The following is a 14,801-nucleotide window of genomic DNA, read 5'->3' as shown; positions in this document are numbered from 1 at the left end:
TCATGACCTACGATGCACTTCACTCGAGGTTTTACTTACGTTAGTTTACAGTTGCAGCGCGTGTATAAGTTTGGTTTGTATCTTCCATTTGTCAATTCCTTGTATCCTTGGTAGCAACCATACTTATGTGCATATAGAGTTCATCAAATATACTTGACTAATCTGTTGGTTAATGCATGCTTGTGGAAAAGTGCATTCCAGGAGTGCTGTGTACTCTAAGAAATACATAATTTAATTACATATAAATGCAAATTGTATTGATTTGTAGTGTGTATGGGAATTTTGTGAGTTTGGAGTGATGTTCGTATCATTGCAGGGAACGCTGAAAACAAGGGATATGAGCAATTTACCAAATGACTTTATTAACAAAACTGACCAAAATAGACTAAATTCCAGCAAAGTGTGCGTCAATTAATATGGATCAGGGGAGGAATTAAATTTGACACAGGCGCTGGGTTCAGTAGCTCTTTCCGTCGTAGTACACGGCAGAAAGTTTTGACAGTATATACATGTTGTGTCAAATGCAAAACATGCGCCATGCTCTCGTAGGCGAGACCAGCCCCCCACAGCAGCCTGGAGAAAGGCCTGGAGTTTTACTGGGAAGCACAAAGCGTTGGCGGTCTATAAACGGTCCAGGTTCCAGCCTCACCACCTTTGCAATGATGCTTTGGACCTACACATCGATTCTATCTGTGTTGCTTCGGATTGCACTGAAGTGCTGGCAAATATCCGGTGCTCCCTGTCGCTATGTCACTATTCTGCGGGGGATCAAGTTTCAGCGGAGCTCTTTTCGGGACCTTAAGTTCATCCACGAGAAATGTCAACATACGTGGCTTGCAGTTTTGTCGGATACTATCTATTTTTATGTCCGATACTATCTGTATGCCCACAAACATTTACTTTGAACTAGCACATGTGCCCGTGCGTTGCAACAGGAGAGATATTTCCTATTAGAAGCAATGGGAGAGATAATTGATGTGTCCACAAAAAGCAATCTCTGCAGCGGTGCGACAGAGTAAGAAGTTGCGGTCTTCTCGCGGGCCATGTTTGTCCCGCGAGATCCTAATAGTGGTGAGGTTGGTCGGTATGACGGTGATCACCCAACTCGTGCCTTTTTTTCTCGGGGTCAGCCTCCATCTCGAGGTTGTGGCTGCCTCCTCATTTGATAGCTATGCGGTAACATTGGGGCATGGTTGCTTCGACCACTCTCTCCTACGATGGTGTAACCGGGTGGATTACTAATTATAGAGCATAAATCCTATTTCATTAGCATATTTAGTGCATAACCATGCATCAACATCCCTTCTTTATTAAGGTTTATTCGTTTTGATTATTTTAGCGCTCACATGCGCACAACCTTTTTATTCGAGCCAAACCAACATATTCTCTTTAATTGGCACTTTCAAGTTACCACCGGTAATAATTTATGGAGTCCCTCTTTCTACTCATGATTCTCGAGATAACTTCCTTATTTTAGTACAACCTTCTTATTTGTAGACAACCTATGGACATATAAAAACTGATGGGATTTAGTATAAAGTTCCAAGGTGATACTATTCTCATCATAATTGCAAGACAGCGGAGTTGGTTTTGTCCATCGGCACAATTGAGAAGGTCAATAGTTCAACCTCATGGGAGCTTAAATATTTTTTTTGAGCGGCTTAAATTTTTTTTCCTGGTCCGTCTAACATAAAAAGAAATGCATGAGTAGGCCCAGTTTGTCCCGCCAAGGACAAACAAAAAAATTCAGGAACTATGTGCGGGCAGAATAAAATCTATACGTACATTTAATAGGAGGACCAATAATTTTTATGTAAAAAAGCCGCCCTAGCTCAGTTGCACCCGCCCGAGGAACTGGATGCAACGTCGAAAGTTCTATTCCTTACGGCCCCCAAATATTTTTGGCTTTCTCGGGGAGAATTGATGGGCCGGATGCGGACGGCTCAGTAGGGCAGTGCGACTGAGGTCTAATACAGCCTGTGCCATGGAGCATTTATTTTTGCTTTTTCTTGGGCCAACTACATGGGAGCTACTATATGATGCTAGTGAGTGGGACACACATCCTTTCGTGTACGGGCCAGCGCACTGGCAGGCATAAGGACGCCCTGTGTTTGTAAGATGCCAGTAAAAATCCAAAAATAAATATGAGAAGAAGGATCGAATTCATGCCCTCAAAGACCTGACCACGTGCTGCTACCACTTGAACAAACAACTCCTGCTAACCACTGGCTAGCACAAATATTTAAGAACATACTGCAATGTTAGATTAGACTAAATTTTTGTTTTTTACTTTTCAAAAATATAAATATCTGAATATTCTAGAAAACATGAATAATGTTGGGAATCCCGAAGAATATTTTTAAATTTTGTATATTTTTTGAAATACAGACCAAAAATTGAAACATTTAAAGTTCACAACTTTATTTGAAAACATGAATCTTTCTAAAAATATGAACATTTTTTAATTTGTGATTTTTTGAAAATTAAACATGTTTCGAACATTCAGATTTTTTTATGAAATGTGTTTCTTTAAACTCAGACATTATTTTGTATTTAGGAATATTTGACGAAAATAATACTATTTTACGCATTTGGAACATTTTCTAAAATGTATTTTTTGGAAAATCTAGAACAGCTACGGAAAACACAAAGAAAATTTTGATTTTTTAAATTTGAACCAATTTTGTAACAAAAACAAAGATTTAAATTACGGAGAATTTTTTTGAAACAACATTTTTTCGAATGCTGAACATTTTTACAAAATATTATCATTTTTTGCAAATTATGATAGTTTTTGAAAATTTGGAATTTACGCCAAAAAGGAAAAATAAAATAATCTTGAAAGGAAAGAAAAAACACACAGGAAAGAAAAAGAGAAAGGAATAGAAAAATAAAAATGGTAACAAAATACAGAAAAAAACGAAAACATGTCAGGCCAGCTTCAGCGCCCTGTATAAAACTCCGGCTATTTGTCGCTCGTGCGAGATATAGTGTTTTTCCTGTTGGTTTTGGAGTAAAATTAATTGGCTGTGGCTTTGCTGGGCCACAGTGAGTGTGGCCTACGTTCGAAATTCTGTCGTTTTTCTTTTTTTAATAGACGAACAGACAATTTTTTTAGTACCACCTCGGATAAGAAAAAAAACTCAAGGTTGAACGGATGAAAAAATTGGAGAAACGCACCTTACTTTACATGAAATTTTTTCAAATTTGGAGCATTTTTTAAAATGATTTTTTAAGAATCTTGAACAATTTTGTAAAATACAATTTTTTTGAAAAAAATAGGAACATTACTGTTCATTTAAAAATTTCAGTGTCCTTTCCAGCTAGCTCACGTGCCAATTTATCCGTCCTTTGTCTGGCATAGTAGATCCATACTTCATACATCTTATTACTACATGTAGTTTCACAAACATTTATAAATTGGCCCGACTGTTGTAAAGAGAAATATGGTTCTATTTAAAATATTTTTAGTTTCAATTCGTGGACATTTCACTATAATAAGAATATTTTCGAATTTGGAACATTTTTGAAACTATAATGTTTTTGAAAATCTCGAACAATTTGATAAAACACTAACATTTTTTGTGTTTTGTACAAATTTAGGAACGAGATTTTTTATGAATATCCGAACATTTTTAAAACGGGAATAGCATTTTGGAATTCTGAACATTCTTCAAAAATTTGAACAAAAAAAGATTTTTTTAACATTTTAGGAGAAATGTAATTGATAAGAAGTCAAGAAGCAAAAATAAACTAAAAAATAAAAAATAAAGAGGAAAAAAAGAGAATGGAACATAGAATGTTAAATAGAAAAAGAACACAGAATAAAGGAAAACGGGCCGGCCCAGTCCAGGGCTATCTGTGCGAAGCTCCAGTCTCGGTATTGCCAATAGTTGGAGCATAATTGGTTTGCTACCAATATTTGGCTTGCCAAATGTTGGCACTGCCAACTATTGGCAATACCGAGACTTGCCAACTATTGGCAACTTTATGTGAGAGAGGCAAAACAACTCGTAGCCAACCAAGTAGTTGCCAACATTTGGCACAATGCCAAACATTGGCATGCCAATTTTTGGCAACAAACCAATTATGCTCAGAATTTTCCTGGCTGCATGGGCAGGGAAATAAGTGGGCTGACTTTACTAGGCTATAGCGCGCGGCCCATGTACGAAATTCAGGACAAATCGTACTTCTTTTTCCAGCACATGGATGCACAAAATATTAGTACCACCTCGGATAGTAAAAAAAAAATCTTTTCGCTGCTGAACGGATGAAAAAATTGGAGAAACGCACCTTGCTTTATTAGTAGGGGTATATAGATATAGATAGATAAAGGGTGCAGTTACTCAAAAAAAAATGCATCCAGGAACATTTATTGCCCTATAAGCAGTTTTCTAGTAGTGTTAGAGCAGGCTAAGGAGGAGTACAAACCAGGTAAACATCCAGGAAAATCAAGTATGAAGAGAAAGCATGTGAATCATCCTATGGCACATGAAGGCGAGCTTATATGCTTTGCTATACTGGAAGGATCTCAAGTTTCCTCATAACTTGGATGTTATGCACATTTAGAACATATGTGAATGTATCATTGGTACACTTCTTGAACTTGATTGGTAAGAATAAGGATACCGTCGTCAATGCAAGAGTAGATTTACGGAGTATGGACATCAGTAAGAAGCATTGGTTGCAACAAGATCTAAAAAATGAGGCTTCTTACAAGAAGTATCATGCACCCTTGACGCTTAATAAGGAAGGTACGTAAGATAAGGCTGTGCAAGTTTCTGGCTAACGTCAAATTTCTAGATGGTCACGGTGCAAACCTGGCAACATATGTGGATGTCAAAACTGGCAAATTACACGGTCTAAAGACTCATGATTACCACATACTTGTGCAAATTATCTTAGAGCATCTACAGCCGGGCGTCTCAAACCGATCGTAAATGTTAGGGCGGGCCGCCAGGTCATTGACCGGACAAAACAAAACCAGACCCAAACGACGTCTCAAACCGGCCTCAAATGCCCGGGCTGACTGACATCCCTCTTATCCAGCCCAAATCTGGGGCGGATATGCGGAGGCCCTGGTGCGTTTGCCATGTCAGACTGACGGCCGGGTCCCACACAAAATCACCCGAAAACCCGACGGTCTGATGGGCATCTCCTCCGGTGGGGGTGTGAATGTCACGTGGCGCTGCACCGGCTCGCCGCCCGAGGCGGAAGTCTAGCTATTTGAGCCGAGCGGCGTCCCCCAGCCCTAGCCACATCCTCGTTCTCCATCTTCGTGCCACTAGCCCGAGCCCATCCATATCTCTCTGTCTTCGTATCCCTCTTCCCTCGCCATCCGCCTCCCCCATGGCCCGACATAAGAAGATCACATACGCTATGCTAACGCCGGAGCGCCAGTTCAAGATTTAGGAGGAGATCCGGGTGAGGTGCACCGCTCGGATCGCAGCCGGCCTGTCTCCGGAATCGCTGGAGTCAGAGGAGTCGGAGTCGGAGGAGGAGGAGGAGGAGGAGGAGGAGTCGGAGGAGGAGGAGGAGGAAGAGGAGGAAGAGGAGGGGAAGCAGAAACCGGAGCCCATGGATGGGGTAGATCCGGAGGAGGAGGAGGAAATGGAGGAGCCGGCGCCCATTGCGGGCTTCACCATGGAGGACACTATGGTAGAGTTCGAGGTCGCCCAAGCGGCGTAGATGGCAGAGCTGACCGCCATCCTGAACTCTCTCCAAAATGAGGCATACGTGCAGTCCAACTGGCAAGAACATGCGGACATCGACACACTTTTCGACGAGGTGGAAGCGGAGATGGAGGCGGAGGCCGCCGCGGAACCGGAGTTGCGTCTGCCGCCCATGTACCCGGAGCCCGAAACGGAGATAGTGGACATTTCCGACGACAACAAATAGTGTAGTGTAGGTTTAGTTGACCCACGTATTATGTAGATGTTTACTTTGCATGGTTTGTATAGTTTTAAGGGTTTAAGTATGAGGTATTCGGATGCAGAGAAGAAAATTCGAGGGTTGGCTGATCACTGCTCGCGGACGCGCCCAGGTGTGTCCGCGGGCGTTTGACGAGCCGGATTTGTTTAATAGATGTATACGAGTATCACTCAACTAGGAAGATTTTTGAAGGACTTGTGTGCCAAGACATTAAGAAGTCCTGAAACAATTGGAACATGAAATTCCCAAAAATTCTTTGCAAGCTTGAGAAGATCTTCCCACCTACTCGATATAATGCTTCACCTAGTTGTTCATCCAGGGAAAGCACTTCTAAGGGGCCCTGTTCAATATAGTTGGATGTTTCCAGTTGAGAGAAGACTTGGGTACCTCAATTCAATTGTGTGTAACAAAGCAAGGCTTGAAGGTTCATTTGCCCGGGCCTATATCGATGATGAGTGCTTGACATTTTGCTCTAGATTTTTCAACGATGATATATACACATGATTTAATTGAACACAAATAAACAAGGATAAGAAGGATAAAAATCATAAAGCTCGCAGAGGTGGGTTAGGTATTTTTTTAGATAGTGCATGCGGCGTTGGGCGAGCCGTAAACAATGTTTCAAAGTGGACTTGCCAAAAATGCATTGGTATATACTTGAAATTTTTCCAAAAGCACAAGGCATATGGAGTAAGTTTCAATCACCTTATTAACTTGTACTACGATATAACAACTATTTTAACTAGGTTCATAATAAGTTTTTTATAGGGTTCACAAGGAAAAATTAAAGAAAAGAAGTGAGAGAAACATCGATGAGAAGCACAATGAGTTCAGAGGATGGTTTGACGATCATGTGAGAAATTTAAAAATGTATCACGAGCTTTGAGAGAACTATCATGAGGGCCAAACACTCTTGTAAATGCGTGGTCTTCCTGCAATGTCAATGGTGCTAGGTTTCGTATCGTGGATCTTGAAAAGAATCGAGGGACTCAAAATTCCAGCGTCATGATGAAGGTATGTGTTGATGATAAAGAAGTTGAATTATGCGGGATTTTGACGGAATTTCTTGAGATGGGATATCAGCATAAATCAGTAATTTTGTTTTGATGTGATTGGTTTGACCTTGCTAGCAAGAGAAACATGAAGATGATGTCAGATGGATTCTTTCTAAGCGCAAATACGCCAGCCTTTTGGTACAAGGAAGCCCCGTCCATAGTGGCATCCCAAGCTAACACATGTATGTACTTGGAGGACACAACGTATGGCTATCCATGGAAGATTACTAGGAAGCTGATGTTTCTTCATCACATCATATTGCTCCTGATGATTAGGATGAGCACAATGAAGATGATGCTTTCCAAAATGTTGTACAAGAAGAAGGGGAAGAAGAAGAAGAAGGGGAAAGCTCAGTTGTTAAAGAACCAGCGTGTCTTGAATACATCGATAACAGTGACGATGAACGAATTGATGACGAGGAATTAAATCCAGATAACTATGATAGTTATCCTGATTAAAAGTTGTGTTATTAGCACATTGCTTGGCTTGTTGATGTCGCTGTTGTAATATTGTATTAATTGAAACTATTGTTTAACTGATCGCACATATTTCTAAATTTGTTATCATATATTTCTGTAAGTGCTCTCAATTATTTTTGAAAGCTATCCAATGTATTTATGAAAGTGTTTCCAAATATTCATGAAAGTGATCATAACATTTCACATGAATCACATGATGAACAATTGCATGAGAGCATACATAACTACACATCCACCTATCATTAACTGTAGAACTAAATCCCTTCTACCTTGCTCTTAATTGCCTGCCTGAAATTGACTTTCACTGCCTTCCTCTCTTCTTTCATACAAGCTATCCTGCTTGTCCTTGTCCATCAGTGATTCTGTAGCATCAACTTTTCATCAGCGAGCTTGTGGATCACGGTCCTCACTCTCCCCTTCCATTCTTCGCCGACCACTTCAAACATACACATATCTCATACCCCTAGGACATGAGAAAATGGAGAATATGTGACATAACTGGTGACCAAATCCATAGAAAAGAATTAGATTTTATTTGGAACCTCTTTTGAGCACACCAGAAACTTACGGTCGAAATCAAATCCATCCGTGCAAACTCTACAAACTAGGATTTGGTCATACTGGTGCATTGTTTGATCGTCATGAAACTGTGTCATGTGCTATGGGATATTATAACATCAACCTCGGAAAAAATATCACCATCATACTGGTGCGTTGTTTAATCATCATGAAACTGGCCCATGGTTCATTATTGTAATGTCTCATACAGTTCATGTGATAATTGTCACATTTGTGTTCTATCTTTTATTCAATTTTGGTTGCAAATTGCAATACAAAACAAATTGATGGCGTCTACAAACTGTGACGGTAATGCATGCTGTCACCGGCGTATGGACCCACATGTAAGCAGGCACGTCACCCATGTCTGAGCCCACCTATAAGCTGTCATGTCAGCATCTCTCTAGGCACATATTTCGGTAAACCTAGTCCATTTAGATCACGATCGCACCACGAGACCGTTTGGTTGCCTTGTATATATGACCTATTGGCCACCGCCGAATATAAATAAAATTGAGTTAGGATTTTTGTCTCGTCTCGCAATTTGTGCCGCCATTGTAGCCTACTTCATCCTGAACGCCGGCATGCACCGGCAAGTGGAAGAACGGGTCTCCAGAACCTCTCGCTCTTCTGATCCTGAAACACCCGCCTTTATGCGGTCTAGTCCTAAAGAGGCAAGTATTATGCTGCCTTGTTACATGCCCTTGGACTACACCTCACAAAATTCTCACTTTTAAGTCTAAGGAGTTTTGCTTCACCAAACAGGTTCCCCATCGGTGAGAGGTCAAAGTCGGAAGAAGTCACCGCCTGAATCAGTGCCGGTTTAAGACATGACATGCCCCAACCAAACTCTCCAGATAGACTAATGACGTTGATTAGTGCCACTGCGTTGGTATGCAAAGCATTACCAATATGCGGTACACTCCCACCCGCCATTACCTGAACCAGTGGCAAAGGCCCCATGAGAACTTATCTGAACATATTCTGCAGCTGGGTGCAGTGTCCATCCAACATCAGGTCTCCGGTTGACAGCAGATTTCCCCTAAAAACCCTCCCATTCGTTTGCATGCATCTGGATCAGGTATGTTATCTCATCTCATCCACAGACTCTGGTTGGCCACCATGATCCCTACTGTTTCTCTCATTCCAGCAGCGCCATAAGAGACATAATTGTCAAGATTATAAAGCAGGTTTTGTCTGTATAACATAACGGAACAAAGTGTACGTCTGGACAGCCAAGCAAGAAAACAAAGCAATTTTGCAAGTTGTGCTTGCCTGCTGCTGCTGGTCCCAAAAGTATATATAGCATCACATAATATCCTGTCCATGAATCTAGAAGCGTGCAGGTCTTAGACCAGCTGTTAAAATTTCACATGATTAATTACGCACCAGACCACTGATATCTTTGTTTAGCAAAGCAACAAAAGAAGGCTGCAGTTTTTGTCTCCACAAATTTGCTAAGCCAGAGATGACTAACGAAGTTACCGTACCAAGTTCTGGCTTTTACGTATGCATGCATTCAATTTCAACCCTCTCACACTAAGCTACGTACCTTACGTGATAATTGAGACAACGAGTTCATATAAACATCTGATTTGGTCTCAAAACAAAATATCCATCTCAGTGCAAAAGCAGCTCACCATGTCCTGCCATTCCCTAATAATGCAGCATTGCAAGAGCTTTCCTTCATCAAAGCGGTCCTATTTTGGGACCATGCACAGCTATAAACGTTTGTCCACTGGCCGCCCTACGTCCTTCTCCCCAAAAATCCTGACAGTGCCATGCATGCACGGGTATCCCGCCGGCTTGCCATACGTGCACGGGCACAGAAGCACGCGCCTCGTCAAATATCACTCACGTTACATTGTTCTACTTGTGAACTCCCTTTATTTTCAAGAGATACTTGAAGTTCTCGGTTTGTCCAAGCTAAGTTGAGTGTATACAACAATATATCCGACATGTACAGCATCAAATCGGTTTCATTAGATTCATCATAAAATAATATATATTATTCATGTTGCAGATATAGATATAATGTTTCTATTGCGTTCTCTCTTTCCTCCTCCACGAGAAAAAAAATCTCAACCTTTACTCCTCCTCCTCCTCCTCCCGTTGGCGCCGCCGCCGGTTCGCCTCATCTCCGATGGCCTTTGGGCTATGGAGGTGCGGAGGACCTTGTACCCCCGCCGGTGGGAGGGGCCCATTCTGGTTCTTGTTAGGTTCAGCGGCATGGTTGAGGTTGTGTGGCGGCGGGGATGTCCCTTGGTAGGAATGATGTCTCCCACGTTCTATCACCGTCCCGATGGTGCATCTAGAGTCGTCGGAGTGCATGCGAAGGTGTGTCTCTGTCGGATCTCGTGGGATTTGATAGGTGCCAGTCTTCGGTGGATCTGTTTGTATCCGTTCTTCGTTTGTCTTCGTTTGGGCGTTTATAAGTTTGATCCTTCCAATTTACGACTTTCTTCATCGGCGATGGTTGCTGCTCTGGTGCGCTGGTCCCAAAGGATTTTAGCACGAAGACTTCCCGACTGTATACTACAACAAAGTTTGCCCGACTACAGCAAGGGAGGGGCGATGATGACGGTGCACCTTCGGCTCGCTCCACTATTTGTAGTCGTCGTTAGGTGCTCCACGAACCTGGATGTAATTATTATTATTTTTTATGTTCGTTGTACTGTCATGAACGAAGATGAATATATTGAAAGTTTTTTTGTAAAAAAAAGATATAGTGTTTCTATAAATTTGTGAAACTGAAAGATGTTTGACTCGAGATAAATTTAGAACTTAAAGCATTTTGGAGCGAAGGAAGTACTACGTACCAGCTGTACGCCTCTACCGTCTATGCGCCTCCTTCCTACCTTATCACCTTATGGCCTATATAAACACCAAATGAGCACACAAAGTACGTACCCAACATTCAGCAGAGCACGCTAGCCCAGAATGGCCAACGCAATGTTGCTCGCTGCAGTGCTCGTCTACTTCCTCGTCCTGCCCTTCTCCGCCCTGGCCCTGACCCAGGACTTCTGCGTGGCCGACCTGGCCTGCCCCGACACGCCGGCGGGGTATCCGTGCAAAAAGGGCGTCGGCCCGGGCGACTTCTACTACCACGGCCTCGCCACCGCGGGCAACACCAACAACCTCATCAAGGCGGCCGTCACGCCGGCCTTCGTGGGCCAGTTCCCCGGCGTCAACGGGCTGGGCATCTCCGCCGCCAGGCTCGACATCGCCGTCGGAGGCGTCGTGCCGCTCCACACCCACCCGGCCGCCTCTGAGCTGCTCTTCGTTACCGAGGGCACCATCCTCGCCGGCTTCATCAGCTCCTCCTCCAACACCGTCTACACCAAGACGCTCTACAAGGGCGACATCATGGTGTTCCCCCAGGGCCTGCTCCACTATCAGTACAACGGCGGCAGCTCCCCGGCCGTCGCCCTCGTTGCCTTCAGCGGCCCCAACCCCGGCCTGCAGATCACCGACTACGCGCTCTTCGCCAACAACCTCCCGTCCGCCGTCGTCGAGACCGTCACCTTCCTCGACGACGCGCAGGTCAAGAAGCTCAAGTCCGTGCTCGGCGGCACCGGCTAATCATTAATCAAGCAAGCAGCTCTCTATGCAAGGTCGTCGTTTCTCGTCGTGTCACACCATGTCGGATTACGTGCCTAGAGGATAACACCGCGAGAAATGGTTTTCTACCGCTACCATGCATGCATGTTATATATAATAGTGTGCATGCATCCATCATCTATATATCGCCAATTGGAGATTCGTGCAACATTTTCTAGTTTTTGTCAAAATTGTCTTGTCCTAAGTTATTGTATAGTGTTTCATTGAGATTTTTTTCTTCCTTCAAAATGTACTATAATGTTTTACCGTGTACTAAGTAAGAGAGCTTGTATACTTTATTTCTGTCAGTTTCTTCTTATATTTTTAGAGTAATGCATTGGCGTACCTTATCTTTATTGAATGAAGCAAGGGAGGGTTTACTCAACACCATATAACTCTGCACTAACTACTCTCTACAAGGTCAATCTCCTTTGCCCCAGCTTTCTTCCAAAGCTTGAACTCATCCATTATTTGAGCCAGCAGGGTGCTTCCATTGACATGCAGATGTGTACCAGCGAATGCTCGCACATTTTGTTGCTTCCAAAGGCTACAAGTGATCAACTTAACAATTCAGGTGGGCAGTTTTTCTGCCTCCCGGTGATGTTTCAAAAAAAAAAAAAACTTAACAAGAGAATCAAAGACCTTTTCATTTTCATTTTCAGGTGGGCGGGGCCTCTCCCTCCCCCTTGACCCAATCATCATCTGCCAAGTCATAATGACCCTGTAAAACCTCCGTAATGATCCATGAATGTAGCATTACTCGTCACCAACGTTGTAGATTTTCGCTCTCAGTCGCCGTTGGAGTGCTGGCAGATAGGAACATTGTGGTGAGGCAATGCATGCCACCGCGTTTGTTGCCCATACACACGTTGAATGCGGATGTAGTTTGCAATGCCCTTCTCGTACAAGCATAAGCAGGAGGCATCAATTATGTTGAATAACAGTCTCACACGACGCTCCAGGGTCTAAATTATGTACCATAGGCCAATCTAGATGAAGATTTTGCTGTTTAATGGAGCTATCTTCCATTTGCAATTAACTAGCTCCACTGAAATGTACAACACCTTGGCTGCTTGGCACATGACCTTGTATACCGAGCTTGCAGTATATGTTACGTACCGCACATCAAAGGCAATCCTCGCCACAACATCCATTCCCATCTAGCACAGAGTGTAATACCATGAATGTCAGTCCTAAACTCCCAAGACAGTTCTCGTCTAGGTTTGCGAACATTCCTTTGGGTAACGAGCTATTTCCCTCCTTGAATCTCTTCCGTTCCAGACCAGGAAAACTCTGATCAACTTCTCCAATTGTTGTAACCCATTTTGATGCCTCGGTAATAAGCAGGTGGAGAGTTTTTTTTTGCGGGGTAAGCAGGTGGTGAGTTGGACATGCTAGTAGAACGAAAATAACAAGGACTAATCCACCAGCCCTTCTAATTTGGCCCACATTGCCAAGTCGGAGCTGCCACTCCACTTTGTAAGCTGGTGGAAAGCTAATTGAAGGCCTAGGTATTGGCAGGGGGATGTGTCCATAGAGTGGCATGGGTGAAATTGAGTCACCCTGCCTTAGAGCATCTCCAACCGCCGTGTCAAAAGACGCGCGTACGCAGTAAACTGGTTTTTTAGCGCGCGTGAGAGAAAAGGTGGCAGCTCGCGCACTACATTTGGCGCGCCCGCGGCGCGCCTATAAAAATTGCTACGCTCTCTACGCGGCTATCCATACTGCCATGCGCGCTCTCTCCCGCTTTCTCGTAGCTCCCTTTGCTTCCTCGCCGCTCCAGCGCCGCGCCACCGACGCGCCACCATGCCGCCGCGCCGCCGAGGAGCGTCGGGCTACCGCGGCGTTCGCCGGCGCCCCAACGGCTGGTACTACGCCGAGATCCGGTCCGGCGACGTCTGACTCGGCCTCGGCACCTTCGAGACTGCGCACGAGACCGCCCGCGCGTACGACGCGGCGGCGTGGCGCCTAGACAGGCCGCGCGCGCAGATGAACTTCCAGGACGTCCACACGCGCCAGCAGGCGCATGACGTCGCCACTCCGCCTCGTCTTATCACGGACCAGGACCGTGCGGAGCACACTCTGCGGCAGCGCCGCCTCCTCATCGCTAAGGAGGATGAACGAGGCATGGCAGAGTGGCGCCGGCGCCACCCGGAGGACGTCCCCAACGAGCAAGCCTACTGGGCGGAGAGGACGGCAAAGCGCTACGTGGATCGGTTGGACAGGCGTCGGCGGAAGGCACTGGCGTTATCGCAGTGCGATATCGTTGAAGCAGGTGGGCAGTCGATCTTCATGGATAATGATCCTCGTTGGGAGGACATGTGGCTCGATATCTCGAACCAGACCAGCAAGGATGAAGATGATGATAATGATGAGGACGACTGGGAGTAGGTTATAGTTGCACTATCTAGTTGCACTATCTAGTCGTTTTTTATGTCGTTGCACCATAGTTTTATCTATCTATACTATAGAGCTATGTAAAATATCTATGTATCGTTTTTACCTATGAATTTTATTATATATCGTTTTTATTAAAAAATATATACGCAATGTTCGTGCGATAGCGCGCTGCATTTTAGCGTGGCTGCTGGAGCTACGCACGCGCTAAATTTTAGCGTGGCTGCTGAAGCCAGCGCTACCCGCCACGTTTTTCCAGACGATCGATGCGCTGCAAAGCACTTTTTAGCGCGCGGCGCGTTGGGCGGCTGTTGGAGATGCTCTTAGGCCCCTCGTGTACACTGTGGCAGAGCCAGACCAACATCAACCCTCGGTCCGAATTTGAGAACTGTAGCTACAATAATGTACAATACACACTAGGTATGAAGAATTCCGTCATCATGACTAGGCCGGCGTGCATGAGTCCTATCTCCGACCCTGCGAGTACATGATCCTCTTTTTGGAACTCCATTCACTACCAACTTGGTGCTCGCCGTGGAGAGTAGAAGGCCAACCCAACGAAGCCATATGGTGCTAAAATTCTTGTGGCTAAGAACTTCGGAAAGGAAGGGAGTCCATCACGCACGAAATATCGAGTTTGAGGTGTACACATTTCTTTTTCATGCAAATCAGCGTCCTTGCAACTTGCTTGGCCAGAAGGAAGTTTTCATGAAGATTGTGTCTTTTGATGAACGCTAACTGGTTGGCGCTAACATCACCTTCACCTAGATGAGACCCGAC

General features: G+C 44.3%; 1 protein-coding gene and 1 pseudogene across 1 annotated transcript; both read left to right on the top strand.

Moving 5' to 3' along the window:
* Window positions 1-10,916: 10,916 nt before the first annotated feature.
* LOC125535412 (germin-like protein 8-14) lies at window positions 10,917-11,927 on the top strand. Its single transcript, XM_048698467.2, has one exon. It carries the CDS (start codon window positions 10,965-10,967, stop codon window positions 11,604-11,606), a length of 642 nt encoding a protein of 213 aa, XP_048554424.1. The 5' UTR covers window positions 10,917-10,964; the 3' UTR covers window positions 11,607-11,927.
* Window positions 11,928-13,430: 1,503 nt separating this feature from the next.
* On the top strand, window positions 13,431-14,015 carry LOC125540848 (uncharacterized; annotated as a pseudogene).
* Window positions 14,016-14,801: the final 786 nt, after the last annotated feature.

The sequence above is a fragment of the Triticum urartu genome, chromosome 2A (genome assembly GCF_056163025.1).
Source record: "Triticum urartu cultivar PI428250 chromosome 2A, HENAU_Tu73, whole genome shotgun sequence".
In the NCBI taxonomy this organism is placed as follows: Eukaryota; Viridiplantae; Streptophyta; class Magnoliopsida; order Poales; family Poaceae; genus Triticum; species Triticum urartu.
This window is presented reverse-complemented; position numbering and strand designations above follow the sequence as displayed.

Excerpts from the sequence above, each read along its gene's own strand:
- LOC125535412 (XM_048698467.2), top strand. The coding sequence starts at position 10,965 with ATGGCCAACGCAATGTTGCTCGCTGCAGTGCTCGTCTACTTCCTCGTC.